Genomic DNA, 18,876 nt, shown 5'->3' on the forward strand with positions numbered 1-18,876 from the left:
TGAGTGGTAGTGTGTGTAAATGTATGTGTGTGCGCGAATGTGAGGGTTTATGTGTGCATGTGAGTGTGAGTGTGTGTGTCTGTGAGTGATTGAGTCTGTCTGTCTGTGTGTGTGTGTGTGTGTGTGTGTGTGTGCGTGTAAATGTGTGTGAGTGTGTCTATGAGTGTGTGTGCGTGTGAGTGGTAGTGAGAGTGTGTGTGTGTGAGAGTGGTAGTGTGTGTGTGTTTGATTGGTAGTGTGAGTGGTAGTGTGTGTGTGTGTGTGTAAATGTGTGTGTGTGTGTGTGTGCGAGTGTGAGGGTTTGTGTGTGCATGTGAGTGTGTGTGTGAGTGGCAGTGTGAGTGTGAGTGATTGAGTCTGTGTGTGTGTGTGTGTGTGTGTGTCTGTGAGTGTGCGAGTGTGTGTGAGTGGTAGTGAGTGTGTGTCTGAGAGTGGTAGTGTGTGTGTGTGTGTGTGTGTGTTTGATTGGTAGTGTGAGTGTGTGTGAGTGGTAGTGTGTGTAAATGTGTGTGTGCGCGAGTGTGAGGGTTTATGTGTGCATGTGAGTGTGAGAGTGTGTGTGTCTGTGAGTGATTGAGTCTGTCTGTCTGTGTGTGTGTGTGTGTGTGTGTGTGTGTGTGTGACAGTGTGAGTGTGTGTCTGTGTGTGTGGGTGTGTGTGAGTGCACGAGTGTGACTGTGTGTGTGTGTGTGTCTGTGTGCAGCTCGTACCCTCCTGCACCGTGATGTCTGCGGCGCTCGAGTTGGTGGACTGCAGCAGCTCCTGGTAGGTCTGCGCTGCCTGGTCGAACAGCTGGACCAGCAGAGCGCACGTCTTCTCGTACTCGCACCTCCCGATGGTGGACAACTGGTCCAACTGCTGCTGCACCAGGCCGGCGTCATCCAGAGGGTCTTCTAAACCATCTCTGTAGAGGCAACAGGCACATTTATTCAGCTCGGGAACCTAAAATCCAATGTGTGTTCCTGAGGGTCTAACAAGCAAACAAGCTGATTTTTCTACCATGCATTTCTTCGTTTTATTGGCTCATTATCGAGCTTCATCATAGCACAAAACAATCGGCAGGACTCAAACACGAGATACCAACAAAACAGGGACCCACCCGTAAAAACCATAACTCCAGGGCTGCAACTAACGGCTGTTTTCATTATCGATTAATCTGTTGATCATTTTCTCAAAGTACAAGGTGATGTCTTTAAATGTCTTGTCAGTTCAAAACCTTAAGATATTCAGTTTAATATGATATAAAACAGAAAAGAGCAGGAAATCTGTGTGTGTGAGACAGTGTGTGTGTGTGTGTGTGTGTGTGTGTGTGTGTGTGAGTGGTAGTGTGTGTTTGTGTGTGAGTGGTAGTGTGAGTGTGTGTGTGAGTGAAAGTGAGTGGTAGTATGTGTGTGTGTCTGTGTGTATGAGGTAGTGTGTGTGTTAGTGGTAGTGTGTGTGTGTGTGTGTGTGTGTGTGTGTGTGAGTGGTAGTGTGAGTGTGTGTGTGAGTGAAAGTGAGTGGTAGTATGTGTGTGTGTCTGTGAGAGTGAAAGTGAGTGGTAGTATGTGTGTGTGTCTGTGTGTATGAGGTAGTGTGTGTGTGAGTGGTAGTGTGTGTGTGTGTGAGTGGTAGTGTGTGTTTGTGTGTGAGTGGTAGTGTGAGTGTGTGTGTGAGTGAAAGTGAGTGGTAGTATTTGTGTGTGTCTGTGTGTATGAGGTAGTGTGTGTGTGTGTGTGTGTGAGAGTGAAAGTGAGTGGTAGTATGTGTGTGTGTCTGTGTGTATGAGGTAGTAGTGTGTGTGTGTGTGTGTGTGTGTGTGGTAGTGTGTGTGTCTGTGTGTGTGTGTGTGAGTGGTAGTGTGTGCGAGTGGTAGTGTGTGAGTGAGTGGTAGTGTGTGTGTGTGTGTGAGTGGTAGTGTGCGCGTGTGTATGTGTGTGTGTGTGTGTGTGTGTGTGTGTGTGTGTGTGTGTGTGTGTCTGAAAGTAAAAGTCTGGCACTGTTCCCACGCTGTAAAGCTTTCTGTTTTGGATGTTTTTTATGGAGCAGCTCTCACCTGAGGATGACGTGGACCGACTCCAGCCGCGATGTGATGTAGGCCTTGGTGACCTCGGGGGTGTAGGTCTCCAGCAGGTGAGGCTCGGTGGCTTTGACGTAGGGAACCGACGCCGCCAGACGCTGCCACAAACTCAGCAGGTAGTGGACACTGTTGGGGGCAAACTCCCAGTGCTGACACACCGGAAGAGAGCAACACGTGAGTCTATGGGAACTACCACTGCAAGTCTGAGGGCCCTATCTTACACCCAGCGCAGAGCACGACCCAAGTGTCTCTGCTAGTTTAAGACCGACGCAGTTGTCAGTTTCCCGTCCAGCGTCCACGTCGTTTAAATAGCAAATGCACCTGCACCCATCTGTGGCCCATGGGCGTGCTGGTCTTACAGGGAGGTGTGTTCAGGTGCATTCTGGGCGTGCTGGTCTTACAGGGAGGTGTGTTCAGGTGCATTCTGGGCGTATTGCTATCTTGAGGCAGCGGGAAGTGATGGCACCATTGACCAACAAAAACCTGGTCTAAAGTCAATAACGCAGCATTTCATTGTTATTTTAACAGAGCATTAGTAAAATGCTCCTAGGCTCGTGCACAGCACGTGCACACTATGCTTGTTACACACACAGGGACGCACAGCAGCACACACACATGCAGAAGATTACAAATAACAAATATTACGGTGCAAATCCTCCATCATAACAGCAATGCTCCAAGGTCCAAACGCGCCTGGCTTTTAAAGGGAATGGGAGATGATCTCTGATTGGTTGATTGCATGTTACGCCCAAAACACACCTCTGATTAATGAAGACACTAAGGTCAACCCTTTAGAACCATGCGCCCGGCACACGGACCCTTTTTTCCTCCGTCAAACTAGCAAAAGTGGATTTGGACACGCCCTAAACACACCTGCACCAGGCGCTTCACGCCGTGACCTCAGATCGTTAAAATAGGACCCTGAATCTCTGAGGAGAAAGAGTGGACACCCACCTGCAGACTGGTGACGGTGAAGTTGGCTATGAGGCGAATAACTTCGGGGTAGTTTTCTACTTTGACCAGCTCCCCCAGCTGGTAGTTACTCTTCAGCCTCGCCAGCAGACGGCAGAACTCGTGGTAGTTATTCGGATCCGGCAAACACTGAAACACACAAACATGTCACACGGTCAAACAACCAGCTGGCAGGTTTCAACCTTAACGTTTTCTTTCACTCGCCCGTTTCTTTCAGCGACATTTGACGCGTTTCCCCCCCGCGTTCTTTCAATGCTTTGGACATGTTTTTTTTAGTTTTTAACGCTGTTTTGACCCAGGTATACAAATTGCTTCTTCTTCTGAAAAAAAATAAAAATAAATGTCGTAAACATTGAAAAAGTGGTAAAAAACCCCCAAAACAAAAGCATCGAAAAGAACCCCAAAAAAATGTGCATGAAAAAAACGTTAAATGTAAAAAAAAAAAAAAAACTGCGAAAAAAAAACACCAGAAACTTTATGAAAACATTGATTAAAAAAAACGTCGAAAGCGACAACCACAACTCCTGACTGGCCAACGGCACATGGGAGTCAAATCATACAACAGGTACTCTCCGATGATGACGTCATTTATGATACGATGACGCCCCAACGGGAGAGTGGGTTGTTACTAAGGCGATTAATTCACGATTACCGTATTTTCCGGACTATAAGTCGCTCCGGAGTATAAGTCGCATCAGTCAACAAATGCGTCATGAAGAGGAAAAAAAACATATATAAGTCGCACTGGACTATAAGTCGCATTTATTTAGACATTTATTTCACAAAATCCAAGACCAAGAACAGACATTTAATCTGGAAAGGCAAGTTATTAAACTACCCAACAGCCCCCAGAACAAGGGGCTGAATACGGTAGGTGTCCTCTACGTTAACGTAACACATTAACAGTTATTAATCTACCCAACAGCCCCCAGAACAAGGGGCTGAATACGGTGAGTGTCCTCTATGTTAACGTAACATTAACAGTTATTAGACTACCCAACAGCCCCCAGAACAAGGGGCTGAATACGGTAGGTGTCCTCTACGTTAACGTAACACATTAACAGTTATTAAACTACCCAACAGCCCCCAGAACAAGGGGCTGAATACGGTAGGTGTCTCTACGTTAACGTAACACATTAACAGTTATTAATCTACCCAACAGCCCCCAGAACAAGGGGCTGAATACGGTAGGTGTCCTCCATGTTAACGTAACACATTAACAGTTATTAAACTACCCAACAGCCCCCAGAACAAGGGGCTGAATACGGTAGGTGTCCTCTACGTTAACGTAACACATTAACAGTTATTAAACTACCCCAACAGCCCCCCAGAACAAGGGGGCTGAATACGGTAGGTGTCCTCTACGTTAACGTAACACATTAACAGTTATTAAACTACCCAACAGCCCCCCAGAACAAGGGGCTGAATACGGTAGGTGTCCTCTACGTTAACGTAACACATTAACAGTTATTAAACTGCAACGGCCCCCAGAACAAGGGGCTGAATACGGTAGGTGTCCTCTATGTTAACGTAACACATTAACAGTTATTAAACTACCCAACAGCCCCCAGAACAAGGGGCTGATTTAGGGTGGGTGTCTCATGTAACGTGTTAACAGTTATTAGTCTACCCAACAGCCCCCAGAACAAGGGGCTGAATACGACAGAGTGTCCTCACGTTAACGAAACGTAGCTGCTCTGTTGACGAGCCTCTCCCAGCAGCACGTTGTTCAAGCACCCATCTGTGGACTCCTTCCTCCAGCTCTGGCCATCTGGATTTCAGCGCGACTAGCTTTCTTTGTTTTCTTCATTGCAGTAAGACTAACCTTTTCTCCAGTCCCTCACAAGTTTCTCTCTCACTCCAAACTCTCCTTCTGCTGCTCGATGACCGTTTCCGGCTGCGTGTTTTACTACCTGCAGTCTCCTGCAGCTTCTTTTCTTTCTCAGTTGTCTTTAGGAGCAGCATATAGTCGTCACAAGCCTAGAGCGCCTATAGACGGTAATGTTTTCAGCATGAAATACCATTTAAAACATGTTACATTATATATATTTTGATATATAAGTCGCACCTGACTATAAGTCGCAGGACCAGCCAAAGTATGAAAAAAAAGTGCGACTTATAGTCCAGAAAATACGGTAATTGCATTTGCGATAATATCGCGATATGTTAAAACACAATTTCCTAATCGCAAAGGCTGCGATTTGGTCACGTGCTTTAAACTTCAACAGAGTACCAGAGTCTGGTAGGACCAGGCTAGTGGACCAGAGTCTGGTAAGACCAGGCTAGTGGACCAGAGTCTGGTAAGACCAGGCTAGTGGACCAGAGTCTGGTAGGACCAGGCTAATGGACCAGAGTCTGGTAGGACCAGGCTAGTGGACCAGAGTCTGGTAGGACCAGAGTCTGGTAGGACCAGGCTAGTGGACCAGAGTCTGGTAGGACCAGGCTAGTGGACCAGAGTCTGGTAGGACCAGGCTAGTGGACCAGAGTCTGGTAGGACCAGAGTCTAGTGGACCAGAGTCTGGTAGGACCAGGCTAGTGGACCAGAGTCTGGTAGGACCAGAGTCTGGTAGGACCAGGCTAGTGGACCAGAGTCTGGTAGGACCAGGCTAGTGGACCAGAGTCTGGTAGGACCAGAGTCTGGTAAGACCAGGCTAGTGGACCAGAGTCTGGTAAGACCAGGCTAGTGGACCAGAGTCTGGTAGGACCAGGCTAGTGGACCAGAGTCTGGTAGGACCAGAGTCTAGTGGACCAGAGTCTGGTAGGACCAGGCTAATGGACCAGAGTCTGGTAGGACCAGAGTCTGGTAGGACCAGGCTAGTGGACCAGAGTCTGGTAGGACCAGGCTAATGGACCAGAGTCTGGTAGGACCAGACTAATGTACCAGAGTCTGGTGGGACCAGGCTAATGGACCAGAGTCTGGTAGGACCAACATCGGGAAACCCTTATTGTTGAACTCTGCAGATGGTGACAACAAAAACGTAACAAAAGAACAGAGCAGGACAGATGTTTGTGTGACCAACCTGTGGGTTTGCTAGTATCCTCTTCACTCCGTCCACCAAATGTGAGAGAAACTTTGCTCGTTCTGCATTGTTGAAGAGAGACCTCCGGACGGAGGCTATCTGAACTAGACAAGACAACACCTGCAACACACAAACACAGCACTCGGTGTCAAACAGGAGTCTCTAGGCCAGAGGTGCCCAAATTATTTCATATGAAGGGCCAAAATGTATCTGGATGGAGGGCCACGGGCCAAAAATAATAGAATACTGTAATTCTTGCCATTCTCCGTAGATAAAACGTACGTATGTAATATAAATGGGAAGTTTACCAGCACTGTGCTTTACATTGTTGTTTAACTCAGATTACGTACTTTTTAACTGCACAAAATGGACGTTTCGTAGTCATTACTTTTAAAATAAGAGGAGAATAAGCATGAGCATGTCAAGTCCATGACGGGCCAAACTTGGCCAGCGAGCCCCAAATTGGGCGGCCTTGCTCTAGGCCAGTGGTTCCCAACCTTTTTTCCTTGGCGCCCCCCCCCTACTTATGTCTAAGAAAAGCTGAGCCCCCCCCCTCCGAAACCGAAGTGGAGGTAACTCTCGAGATAGAGCCTTACTTTCTTTTTTGATACAGAGCAGTTATCAGCACTTTTACGTTTCTCCGCCATGTTTCATTCATAAAATAGTGATGCTGTGGCGGCAGGACAAACGAGGATGACAGCAGCTAGCAGCTAGCAGCTGACCTGATGACAGCAGCTAGCAGCTGACCTGATGACAGCAGCTAGCAGCTGACCTGATGACAGCAGCTAGCAGCTGACCTGATGACAGCAGCTAGCAGCTGACCTGATGACAGCAGCTAACAGCTAGCAGCTGACCTGATGACAGCAGCTAACAGCTAGCAGCTGACCTGATGACAGCAGCTAACAGCTAGCAGCTGACCTGATGACAGCAGCTAGCAGCTGACCTGATGACAGCAGCTAGCAGCTGACCTGATGACAGCAGCTAGCAGCTGACCTGATGACAGCAGCTAGCAGCTAGCAGCTGACCTGATGACAGCAGCTAGCAGCTGACCTGATGACAGCAGGGGTCCCAGGTTAAGAGGTCCCGGAGGTTTGGCCTACTAAGTAGCCTGCCTACAATGTTAAGCGATTTTTATACAGACTTTTGTATACATCATATATTCTAGTGCAGCGTTTCTCAAATGGGGGTACGTGTACCCCTAGGGGTACTTTGGAGTACTGGAGGGGCTACGTGACATCTTTGCAAAAATGCTAATTAAAAAATATGTCATGCATAACTCCTAAAATAATTATACTATAATAATGATTGAATTAAGTTTTGTTTAAAAAAGGTTGTTGTTTAGTGACTCCATCACTGCCGGCGCTGGATTGTTCCTCTTCATAGAGACTTATTTTCTACCCAAAATGTTTTGCTCTGGTCAGGGGGTACTTGGCCTAAAAAAGGCGGGTACAATATTGAAAAAAGCTTAAAAAACACTGTTCTAGTGTATTATCATAATTTGTTTAACATGTGCACATTTTTTTTTTTTTTTTACCTCAACCTCAAACCAGATAAAGACTTGCGCCCCCCCCTGTGATCTTTGCCGCCCCCCTGAGGGGTCCCTGGACCCCAGGTTGGGAACCACTGCTCTAGGCTATGTTCACACTTGGTGTCTCTTTTGCAGCTGCCAGCGTCTGTTTTACATTATAATCCTGTGGAGTAAACCGTGTTTTCAAAAAAGTCCTGAGGGCTTTTTTGTTTTTTAAGATTATTTTTTGGGGCTTTTTCCTTTTATTGAGTAGAGACAGTGGATAGATATGAAAGGGGGCGAGAGATGGGGATTGACACGCAGCAAACGGCAGCAGGTCGGATTCGAACCCGGGCCGCTGGAAAGGACTCATGCCAACATGGGGCGAACGCTGTTACTGGGTGAGCTAGAGGCCGCCCCTCCTGAGTGCTTTTTTTAAACACTGTCAACGTATTTTCTGTAGCTCAGAACGTCGTTTAGAAGTTGAAAAAAAACATTAGCTTTTTTGACAGCTGACCAATGACAAGCGACGTAGCGAGACCTGTTGTTTCCATAACAACAAGACAAACTGGAGAAGTACCGTTAGTTCTCTAGACCGCTCTCCTGAAAACTGTAGCAGTAGCTGTTGTTATAGCAACAAAAGACGCTCTCAGCTGCTAAACTACAAAAGCATCAACCTTTTCTTGTCAAAATAGATGCCAAGTGTGTGCATAGCCGTACACGTTATTCTACAAGTATTATATCACGATACAAAGAGCTTACTCACCAACGGGGAAAGGGACGGAGGGATGGAATGATACAAATTGAAAAAGAGCTGCAGCGTCGAGGAATCGAGAAACGCTGCAAGACAGAAAATAAAAGTTATTTTCAATAATGATAATCCATTGGTTGGTCCATAAAAGTCTGAAAATTATGAAAAATGTTGGTTCAAAGACTTTTTTAAAAGGTGGATCATACTATGCTCATCTTCAGGTTCATAACTGTATTTAGAGGTTTTACCAGAATAGTTTTATGTGGTTTAATTATCAAAAACACCATATTTTAGTTGTTCTGCTCATTGCTGCAGCTCCTCTTTTCACCCTGTGTTCAGGTCTCTGTTTTAGCTACAGAGTGAGACCTCTCACTGCTGGAACATCTTTGTTGGGAGTCGCACATGCTCAGTACCTAGGTAAGGACTACTAGCCAGTCAGAAGCAGAGTATGAGGGCGTGCCCTGACAGTACCTAGGTAAGGACTACTAGCCAGTCAGAAGCAGAGTATGAGGGCGTGTCCTGACAGTACCTAGGTAAGGACTACTAGCCAGTCAGAAGCAGAGTATGAGGGTGTGCCTGACAGTACCTAGGTAAGGACTACTAGCCAGTCAGAAGCAGAGTATGAGGGCGTGCCGTGACAGTACCTAGGTAAGGACTACTAGCCAGTCAGGAAGCAGAGTATGAGGGTGTGCCCTGACAGGTACCTAGGTAAGGACTACTAGCCAGTCAGAAGCAGAGTATGAGGGTGTGCCCTGACAGTACCCTAGGGTAGGGACTACTAGCCAGTCAGAAGCAGAGTATGAGGCGTGCCCTGACAGTACCTAGGTAAGGACTACTAGCCAGTCAGAAGCAGAGTATGAGGGCGTGCCCTGACAGTACCTAGGTAAGGACTACTAGCCAGTCAGAAGCAGAGTATGAGGGCGTGTCCTGACAGTACCTAGGTAAGGACTACTAGCCAGTCAGAAGCAGAGTATGAGGGCCCTGACAGTACCTAGGTAAGGACTACTAGCCAGTCAGAAGCAGAGTACCATATACCAGTATGTCTATGGAAAAAATCCTAAGGGAAACACTGAATGGACAACTATTTGCCCCCCCTCTGCTGAAACTGATTTCAGGGCTTAAACTATAACATTTTATAGACATGGGATATCTTTTAGGTTGTCTCTGTGCTCGCTGGCTGCAGCTACCTGATCTCCATGACGTGGGGATCTGTACGGTGCAGAGGTCGTCCGACGACTCGTCTGTGGAAGTTCCTATAAAGTCGTAGTTGAGGCAATTGTAGCTGAGTTTGAGCAGCTGCATCAGCAGACCGTGCTGAGACTCATCGTTCAGGTTCAGGTTCTTCCCCGAAGCCTGGAAACAAACACAGGCCAACATCAGACAAAAGGCGATAACTTCTCAGTTACTCATACTTTGGCTGATTAAAGTGTGCTTAAATTCAAGTTTGTGTTGCTAGGACATTTTTCTCCAGCTGGATAAGTTCAGTCACATGTTCTTTACCCAATCTTGTGTTTTATTACTTCATCCGTGTCATAAACGGATCATCCACAGATTGTTACAGCACAATACAATGATTAAACTCTTACAAAACAAAAGGACAAAAAGGTGTGCTGAGAGGAATTCATTTAAAAAGGGAAAGTAGCTCGGTGACAGAGTTTTGATCAGCTGTTAATATCCAATATCGTCTAACTTGGTACGTTTTATTAATTATTGTTGGTGTATTTTGTAAGAACTGCTCACAATTGTTACTGTTTGTTCACTTTGTTTTGTCTTTAAAAAGAGAAAGAGAAAAGGGAGAAAACAAAGAAAGGTTAATATGGTTTTGTACAAACACACATATAACCAAAAGGATCTTCCTCTTTAACTAAAAGGTCTGTCTCTGTAGGGATCCTTTCATAATGTTGTCAGACACTTAGAACATTAATCTGAGTCTTCTACGCTGTAGAAGAGGTTTTAACTCAGCTTTGCTCCTTCGTTGTCGATCCAGGCACTGTGCGTTTGTCGTTAATAATATATATAAATAATATTTAAACTCAAATATCCTACCCATAGAAATAAAATCTCTATGATATTATTAAAACGTTTTAGGTTAACGCAGCATATCTGTGTTTGTGTCTCTGTGTTTCTGTATATATATATATATATATATATGTATGTATATGTATATATGTGTATATGCGTGTGTGTTCTTATTTAACTATATTCGTGGGGTCCAAAAACCGGGAGTCCAGTATACTTGTGGGGTCCAGACAGCTTTGTGGGGCCAAAATGCTGGACCCCCCAAGTTTAAAGTTCTGGTTAGGGTGAACAAACTCACAAACCTGTGTGTGTGTGTGTGTGTGTGTGTGTGTGTGTGTGTGAAAATTAGGGAAAATAAATACTGAATGATTCTTAAATAGGGTTGGGTATTTTTTCAGTGCTAAAACGATACTTATGCAACGATGCCGGTTTAAAAACTCCAGTCGGCAACACAAAAGACCGGTTTGTTTATCACTAAGGCCAGGGAAAAGGGTAGTTTACAAGAACTTTGAATGCAGCACGAGGCAACTTTACACCGTTTAGCTGTCAGCATTTCTACCCTGTTTAATCCAGCTACTAGCTAACGGTAGCTAACGTTACCTGCTGCCAAGTGTAGTGTTAACTAGCTAACGGTAGGCTAACGTTACCTGCTGCCAAGTGTAGTGTTAACTAGCTAACGTTACCTGCTGCCAAGTGTAGTGTTAACTAGCTAACGGTAGGCTAACGTTACCTGCTGTCAAGTGTAGTGTTAACTAGCTAACGGTAGGCTAACGTTACCTGCTGCCAAGTGTAGTGTTAACTAGCCAACGGTAGGCTAACGTTACATGCTGCCAAGTGTAGTGTTAACTAGCTAACGGTAGGCTAACGTTACCTGCTGCCAAGTGTAGTGTTAACTAGCTAACGGTAGGCTAACGTTACCTGCTGCCAAGTGTAGTGTTAACTAGCTAACGGTAGGCTAACGTTACCTGTTGTCAAGTGTAGTGTTAACTAGCCAACTGTAGGCTAACGTTACCTGCTGCCAAGTGTAGTGTTAACTAGCCAACGGTAGGCTAACGTTAGCTGCTGTAAAGTGTAGTGTTAACTAGCTACCGGTAGGCTAACGTTACCTGCTGTCAAGTGTAGTGTTAACTAGCTAACGGTAGGCTAACGTTACCTGCTGCCAAGTGTAGTGTTAACTAGCCAACGGTAGGCTAACATTACCTGCTGCCAAGTGTAGTGTTAACTAGCCAACGGTAGGCTAACATTACCTGCTGCCAAGTGTAGTGTTAACTAGCCAACGGTAGGCTAACGTTACCTGCTGCCAAGTGTAGTGTTAACTAGCCAGCGGTAGGCTAACGTTACCTGCTGTCAAGTGTAGTGTTAACTAGCTAACGGTAGGCTAACGTTACCTGCTGCCAAGTGTAGTGTTAACTAGCTAACGGTAGGCTAACGTTACCTGCTGCCAAGTGTAGTGTTAACTAGCCAGCGGTAGGCTAACGTTACCTGCTGTCAAGTGTAGTGTTAACTAGCCAACGGTAGGCTAACGTTACATGCTGCCAAGTGTAGTGTTAACTAGTGTCACATGCAGCGATGTTTCTGTTGCCTCTATCGTTCATTTCGGGGGACCAGAGGGCAGAGCAAACATTTCAGAGACCAAAATCCGCGTTGATATTCTGTCCAGTAGATACCGGCCGTTAAGGCACTGGTGTCGTATTAGCACCGGATCTCAGTCCCCAGCGCTATCCTTAAATGATATGAAATAAGATGGTTAATTAGGTCTCAACTACAGCTAGGACTCCTGGGGTAGAATATTTGAGTTGAATTATTATTACAACAAACGCATGGTGCCTGGAAGGCAAACGAACAACGGTGCGTTGAAACCACTCTTCTATTGCTGCTGCAGTGACAATCATTTTGAAACCAACTGTATCTGACAACCAAACTTTCGGCGCGTCCACATGATACAAGCCTTCTGTGATCACGCACCACCCCCCACCCCTCCTCCACACAGTTACTAGTAACCAAGGAGGACACGTAGGATTAAAAAAAACATGATGGACTCTTCAGAAGAGGGCGTTATCTTTACTCGAGTTTCTGCGAGTCGACGGACGCCACAATCTTCTGAACATAATCATACTGAGAAATACAGAGAGAGTTGGCAATGGCTTCATTTGTAACGGACGTTCATTTAATATCAAAAAGTTACGCACTAAAGCTTTAATACTGGACCAATTTCAGAAAATGTCATTTCTATCAGTCGCCTAATTAAAAAAAATGTGTGAAAAATAGGGTCCAGGTTGGAAAAAAACGAGTTATTCTTTTATTCGTTTTAACACCTGAATTAACAGAAGTATGATTTCCTCTTTTTGTTTGATATTCTCTGTAAAAACACAGACGTACCTGTTTGAGGAGGTTGCAGGAAAGCGTGAAAATGTCGAAGAGGGAGGAGTCTCTGAACGACGACGCTATCTTCCTGTGTTTGGTCAGAGGATGCGTCGTGTCGGCCTGAAGAGAGAACAACAGACCGCGGTGAACATTTTCAACACAGAGAGAGAGAGAGAGAGAGAGACAGACACACACAGAGAGAGAGACAGAGAGAGAGAGAGAGAGAGACAGAGAGAGAGAGAGAGAGAGAGAGAGAGAGAGAGAGAGAGACACACAGAGAGAGAGAGAGACAGAGAGAGAGAGAGAGACAGACACAGAGAGAGACAGAGAGAGAGGAAGACACAGAGGGAGGGAGAGAGAGAGGGAGAGAGAGACACAGAGACACAGAGAGAGAGAGAGAGAGAGAGACAGAGAGAGAGGAGAGAGAGAGAGAGAGAGACACAGAGGGAGAGAGAGAGAGACACAGAGAGAGAGAGAGAGAGAGAGAGAGAGAGAGAGAGACAGAGACACACACCGGGAGCTTACCTGATTGATCTCATTGGTCAGCTGGGACAGAATGGTGACCCCGATGATGCAGTGTTCAACGCTATCCTGTAAACACACCAGTTACTCATCAGACACACGGGACAGAAACACATTAAAGCTGCAACAATTGGTCAGAAAAATAATCCTCAGCTTTTTTGATAATTACAAGCCCTTATAGGGACCATGGGGATATTATTTTTTTGTGCGCACAAGAAACTTTCTGGTGCGCAAGAGATACTTGTCTCATGAGCACGCACAAGTATCTCGTGCTCACAAGAAACCAATCTAATGCTAGCAAAATGATGCTAACAAAGTCCTGCTGACGCAGGGTTTCCTTTAGGATTTCTTTTAGCAGTGGGGGCATATTATATTACATATATTAGTTGCAGCCCTATTAATCATCTCACACACACACACACACACACACCTGTAGAAAGCGCGTCACATCGGCGATGACGTTTCTGAAGACGTAGTCATCTTTTTGACAGTCGAACCAGCCCAGTTTGGTGATCCGGGCGTACAGCTGGATCAGAGCCTGCGTCACAAACGCTGCTAACTTTGGCCGCGTGGCCAGATAATTCAGAACATAGTTCCCTGAAAATCACAAACAAGACAAAAAATACACATCTTCATGAGATCAGCGGAACAACACACCTGAAGGCTGATGAGACTGACTCCTTAAGATTTGGCTACATTGAAAGCGTAACGTATGCAGAGTGTTAGCGGAGCGTATATGTGCCGCTGAATGTATCTTTTAACCGTCTCCACCTGCAACGCCACGCAGCGTAGGATTGTGGGAGTCACAGGCAAGATGGAGAGCTTTTTGATTTGGGATTGTTGTTGTTTCTTCAGGTTTTTGGAGCCGGCACAGAGCTGTGAAACTATCAATCTACTGTCACAGAGCTGTGAAACTATCAATCTACTGTCACAGAGCTGTGAAACTATCAATCTACTGTCACAGAGCTGTGAAACTATCAATCTACTGTCACAGAGCTGTGAAAACATCAATCTACTGCCACAGAGCTGTGAAACTATCAATCTACTGTCACAGAGCTGTGAAAATCTACTATCACAGAGCTGTGAAACTATCAATCTACTATCACAGAGCTGTGAAACTATCAATCTACTGTCACAGAGCTGTGAAAACATCAATCTACTTTCACAGAGCTGTGAAAATCTACTGTCACAGAGCTGTGAAAACATCAATCTACTGTCACAGAGCTGTGAAAACATCAATCTACTGTCACAGAGCTGTGAAAAACATCAATCTACTGTCACAGAGCTGTGGAACGCTTGTATTTTCTTAGGAAACTTAATTATTTTAATGTCGATAACAAAATTCTGACTCTTTATTACAAGTCCTTTATCGAGAGTATTCTCTCCTATTGTACTGTATGCTGGTATGGACATTCAAAAATCAACCATAGCAATAAATTGGGGAAGATTGTTGTTGGTAAGCATGACACTCGGCCTTTTAGGGAAGTGCAACACACTCCTTTTTACGGTATTCTATTTATTGATGCGTGCATGTTATGTGTTGTATAAATAGTGCTGTAGATGTCTGGCTCAATGTTTGTGTTGTGGATTGTGTGTCAATATGCCTGTACTTTACAACAACAAATGGCCTCTCGGGGACATTTAAGTTGTCTAAGTCTAAATCTACTGTCAGCTGTTATCAGAGGACGCATGGGAGGGAAACAAGAAATAAAAACAGAAACTGCCAAAACGCTCACTGACAGTCATTAAGTTGTTTCCTGTGTATTTGTAGTTTAATTTAAAAGACATATAGACACTTCATGATCCATTTCTGTGTAAAAGGGCCACACACAGCTCACGTAAAACATAGAAATAGAAGACTGTCCTGTTTTTAACTCTTGTTGAGCAGATCTCAGCGGAGCAGATGCACCACTACGCTGCTCTCTGTCCGGTGTCTCCATTGATTATAGTGGGAGAGTAGCGTTAGAACATCCACTCTGCACACGTTACGCTGCAATGTAGCCGGGCCGTAAGGTTTTCAAATTTGGTGTTGAATGACGATACTTTAGAGGCAATTCCTCAGACCGACAGGAAAAAATCCGGGTGGGGAAAGTGAAAGAGCAGCGCTTGTCCCTCCCTCATTACCACCACTGAGGTGCCCTTGAGCTAGGCCCTTAACCCCGACTGCTCCAGTGGAGCTGCTCAGTGGCCAGCAGATCAGACTGTGGTAGTACTGGGCAGCTTCCAGGTATGAATGTGATCAGATCAGACTGTGGTAGTACTGGGCAGCTTCCAGTATGAATGTGGTCAGATCAGACTGGGGTAGTACTGGGCAGCTTCCAGTATGAATGTGGTCAGATCAGACTGTGGTAGTACTGGGCAGCTTCCAGGTATGAATGTGATCAGATCAGACTGTGGTAGTACTGGGCAGCTTCCAGGTATGAATGTGATCAGATCAGACTGTGGTGGTACTGGGCAGCTTCCAGGTATGAATGTGATCAGATCAGACTGTGGTAGTACTGGGCAGCTTCCAGTATGAAGGTGACCAGATCAGACTGTGGTGGTACTGGGCAGCTTCCAGTATGAATGTGGAACTGTGTGAATGTGAGTTCAGTACTGAGTAGACAGTAGAGCTGGGTGGCTGTGGCTCAGTGGTAGAGCGGTAGGTTGGTGGTTCGATCCCTGGCCCTGCAGTCCCATGTTGAAGTGTTCTTGGTCAAGACACTGAACCCCGACTTGCCCTCGATGCTGCGCCATCGGAGTGTAAATGTGTGCGAGTGTTTATCTGATGAGCAGGCGGCACCTTGTACGGCAGCCTCGGCCACAGTGTGAATGTGTGTGAATGGTTCCTGTACTATGTAAAGGCGCTTTGAGTAGTCGTTAAGACTAGAAAAGCGCTGTATAAATACAGTCCATTTACAATTACAGCGAATACAAAGCCGGCCGAAAGATAAGAGTTGGAGTCGTACTCACGGATGTCGATGCGTTGTTCGAGGGGCAGAGGGTTGGCGGTCCGAGACACCAGTTTAGACAAACACGTGGCCGCAAGCAGCTGAGAATACGATGACTGCAACGAGAGGGGAAATATCACGTCAGTTACAATATTAACTTAGTTTATTGACGACAGAGAGGAGAAGGAGTTGCAGTATAAGATTCTTAAATCACACAACAAACAACATTAAAATGTTCCCAATAATAATAATAATAATAATAATACATATTGTGGTGCTGCAGAGACGTCCCGGTCTAGAAATTGTATCCTACAGACTAAAGAAAGAACCTTCTCTTGGTACAGATCCTCAATCAAAAAGATCATTCCCTCCAATATCGTGAATCATATCGCAATCAAAATATCAATCGTGCAGCCCTAGGGGTGCGTAGAAAATACCAAGATATTTTTGGATGTAACAGTCTGCAGCTAGAGCTATGAGCTAAAAGACACAAACTAGCACTTGGTCACAACAACTACACAGACAGACGGATCCGGGATCCAAACCGAGAGTTTTGTGATGCGACACACCTCTCGTACTTTTACATCTGATGCATTTGGCTGATAATACTTGAGTACTTCTCCTTCAGTACGCAGGAGTTTTACTTGTAACATAAAGTATGTTTATAGTGTTGTACGGTCTCAGTTGTTCTCTGGGAATAAGTGCGTACTCACACTGCCTCTCTCCAGCAGCAGCTGACATTTGCTGAGACAGTCGGGGCTGTTGGTGAACTCCACCAGAGCTTTCTCCGCCTGGTGTCGGACGGTGGTGTCGGTAGTCTCGTACAGCTGCTTACACAGGATCTCCAGCTGGGCAAGGCCCTTAAAAAACACAGAAAAAAAGACGTTAGACACAGTTAGGTATCAACAGTCCCGTCTGACTGACAGACACAAGAACATTTTCACGAATGTAAAAGAAGAAACAATCACACAAGAACACAAAAGGGCACGTTGTGTTACACACACACAAACAGATACAGATAAACAAGTGCAATCGTATTAGAGCTGAAACAATTAGCCTGAGAATAAGGGCCGGAACGTCTACTTAAATTTCATTTCAAAACAGACTGAAAACTGACTGAAAACTGACTAAAAAAATTACTGAAAACTGACCAAAAAATGACCAAAAAATGACTGAAAAATGACTGGAAAATGACTGACCAAAAAATGACTGAAAACTGACCAAAAACTGACCAAAAAAATGACAGGAAACTTACAGGAAACTGACTAAAAAATGACCGAAAACTGACCGAAAACTGACCAAAAAATGACTGAAAACTGACAGGAAACTGACAGGAAACTGACTAAAAAAATGACTGAAAACTGACCGAAAACTGACCGAAAACTGACCAAAAAATGATCAAAAAATGACTGAAAACTGACAGAAAACTGACCAAAAAATGACCAAAAAATGACTAAGAAATGACTGAAAACTGACAGGAAACTGACAGGAAACTGACTAAAAAAATGACTGAAAACTGACCGAAAACTGACCGAAAACTGACCAAAAAATGACCAAAAAATGACTGGAAACTGACTGAAAAATGACTGAAAAATGACTGAAAACTGACTGAAAATGACTGACTGAAAACTGACCAAAAAATGACTGAAAACTGACCAAAAAATGACTGAAAACTGACTGAAAACTGACCAAAAAATGACCAAAAAATGACTGAAAACTGACAGGAAACTGACCAAAAAATGACTGAAAAACTGACTGAAAACTGACAAAAAAATGACAGGAAACTGACTGAAAACTGAACATATCCACGGGCCGATCCAGTTTATTTATTTATTGTTTCTCCGTCGCAGCACATCCTCCGTCATTCGTCAGCAGTTTGAATACGTTCTATTTTTGATTTGAATATTTTTAAATAACAAATAAATAAGAATTCAATACATTACATCTATGTTATTTTGTCTTCGTTAGGAAAGTCTGGAGCCTTTAGTCTCTTCCACATGGTGAAGGAAGGTATAAGGTGGAAGGCATACAGTGCATTATTAATTCAACAACGGTATGGGATCGGTATCGACAGTAGGGCGAAGAAAGAAAAAGAAAGCGTTAGATTAATTAGCTGAGCAGTACTTGGTAGCCTTGTCCGCCTAAATGAATTATAAATAAACATAAAAACTAGTAGTCAAATCAAAACAGACGGGGCAACCTAACGCAGACCAGTTAGCTTACCGTTTTTAGGTGATGTGCCATGTTTGCAGTTGAGCTGTGATATGCTAACTGTTGACTTTTTTTCCATTATCTATTTTTGTAAAATGCTGCCACACTGCTGATGTCTTTGACCTGGTAGAGGAGGACGGACTGTACATTAAACCTTCACGATTAAATAAATATTCAGCAGACCAGCAGACCAAGGCCTTCTAGTACGTTCTTCATTCTCTCTCCAGTGGGTTGGGCTGATCCAAAAAGTGAAAACAAGGGGGGTGTTCTGAAGACAGACTATTACCTGTGAAACAGGGGTGCTCTGAAAACAGCCCTGTTAGCAATTAGTGCTTTCCACCTGATGAAATTAACACGGCAAAAAATCGACCAATCAGAATTTTGGTCGAGCCAGAAGGTATCGACCAATAAATGGACCAGTCGACTGGGAGATTACAGCCCTAATCGACAGATACACAAAGCCCAGGCGTCGGTATCGGGACTGAAAAAGTCGGAACGGTGCTTCCCTACTGAAAACAGAC

The 18,876-nt window shown here is 44.8% G+C and overlaps 1 protein-coding gene across 4 annotated transcripts in view; it reads right to left on the reverse strand.

The window, feature by feature from the left end:
- The window catches only part of xpo7 (exportin 7), a 45,700-nt gene that overhangs the window by 20,266 nt on the left and 6,558 nt on the right, over window positions 1–18,876 (reverse strand). For 2 of the 4 annotated variants that reach the window (XM_078271179.1, XM_078271177.1), the window contains exons 2-13: window positions 16,858–17,004; window positions 16,167–16,260; window positions 13,645–13,811; window positions 13,218–13,283; window positions 12,708–12,812; window positions 10,050–10,079; window positions 9,497–9,662; window positions 8,325–8,398; window positions 6,052–6,171; window positions 3,014–3,160; window positions 2,036–2,208; window positions 711–904 (exon numbers count right to left, since the gene is read on the reverse strand). In XM_078271179.1, the coding sequence (XP_078127305.1) occupies window positions 711–904; window positions 2,036–2,208; window positions 3,014–3,160; window positions 6,052–6,171; window positions 8,325–8,398; window positions 9,497–9,662; window positions 10,050–10,079; window positions 12,708–12,812; window positions 13,218–13,283; window positions 13,645–13,811; window positions 16,167–16,260; window positions 16,858–17,004 (1,483 nt within the window). Of the gene's footprint in view, window positions 1–710; window positions 905–2,035; window positions 2,209–3,013; window positions 3,161–6,051; window positions 6,172–8,324; window positions 8,399–9,496; window positions 9,663–10,049; window positions 10,080–12,707; window positions 12,813–13,217; window positions 13,284–13,644; window positions 13,812–16,166; window positions 16,261–16,857; window positions 17,005–18,367 lie in introns of all 4 variants that reach the window. The other 2 variants (XM_078271178.1, XM_078271180.1) reach the window with 2 other exon arrangements.

Source organism: Sander vitreus, chromosome 16, assembly GCF_031162955.1.
Source record: "Sander vitreus isolate 19-12246 chromosome 16, sanVit1, whole genome shotgun sequence".
Taxonomy (NCBI): domain Eukaryota; kingdom Metazoa; phylum Chordata; class Actinopteri; order Perciformes; family Percidae; genus Sander; species Sander vitreus.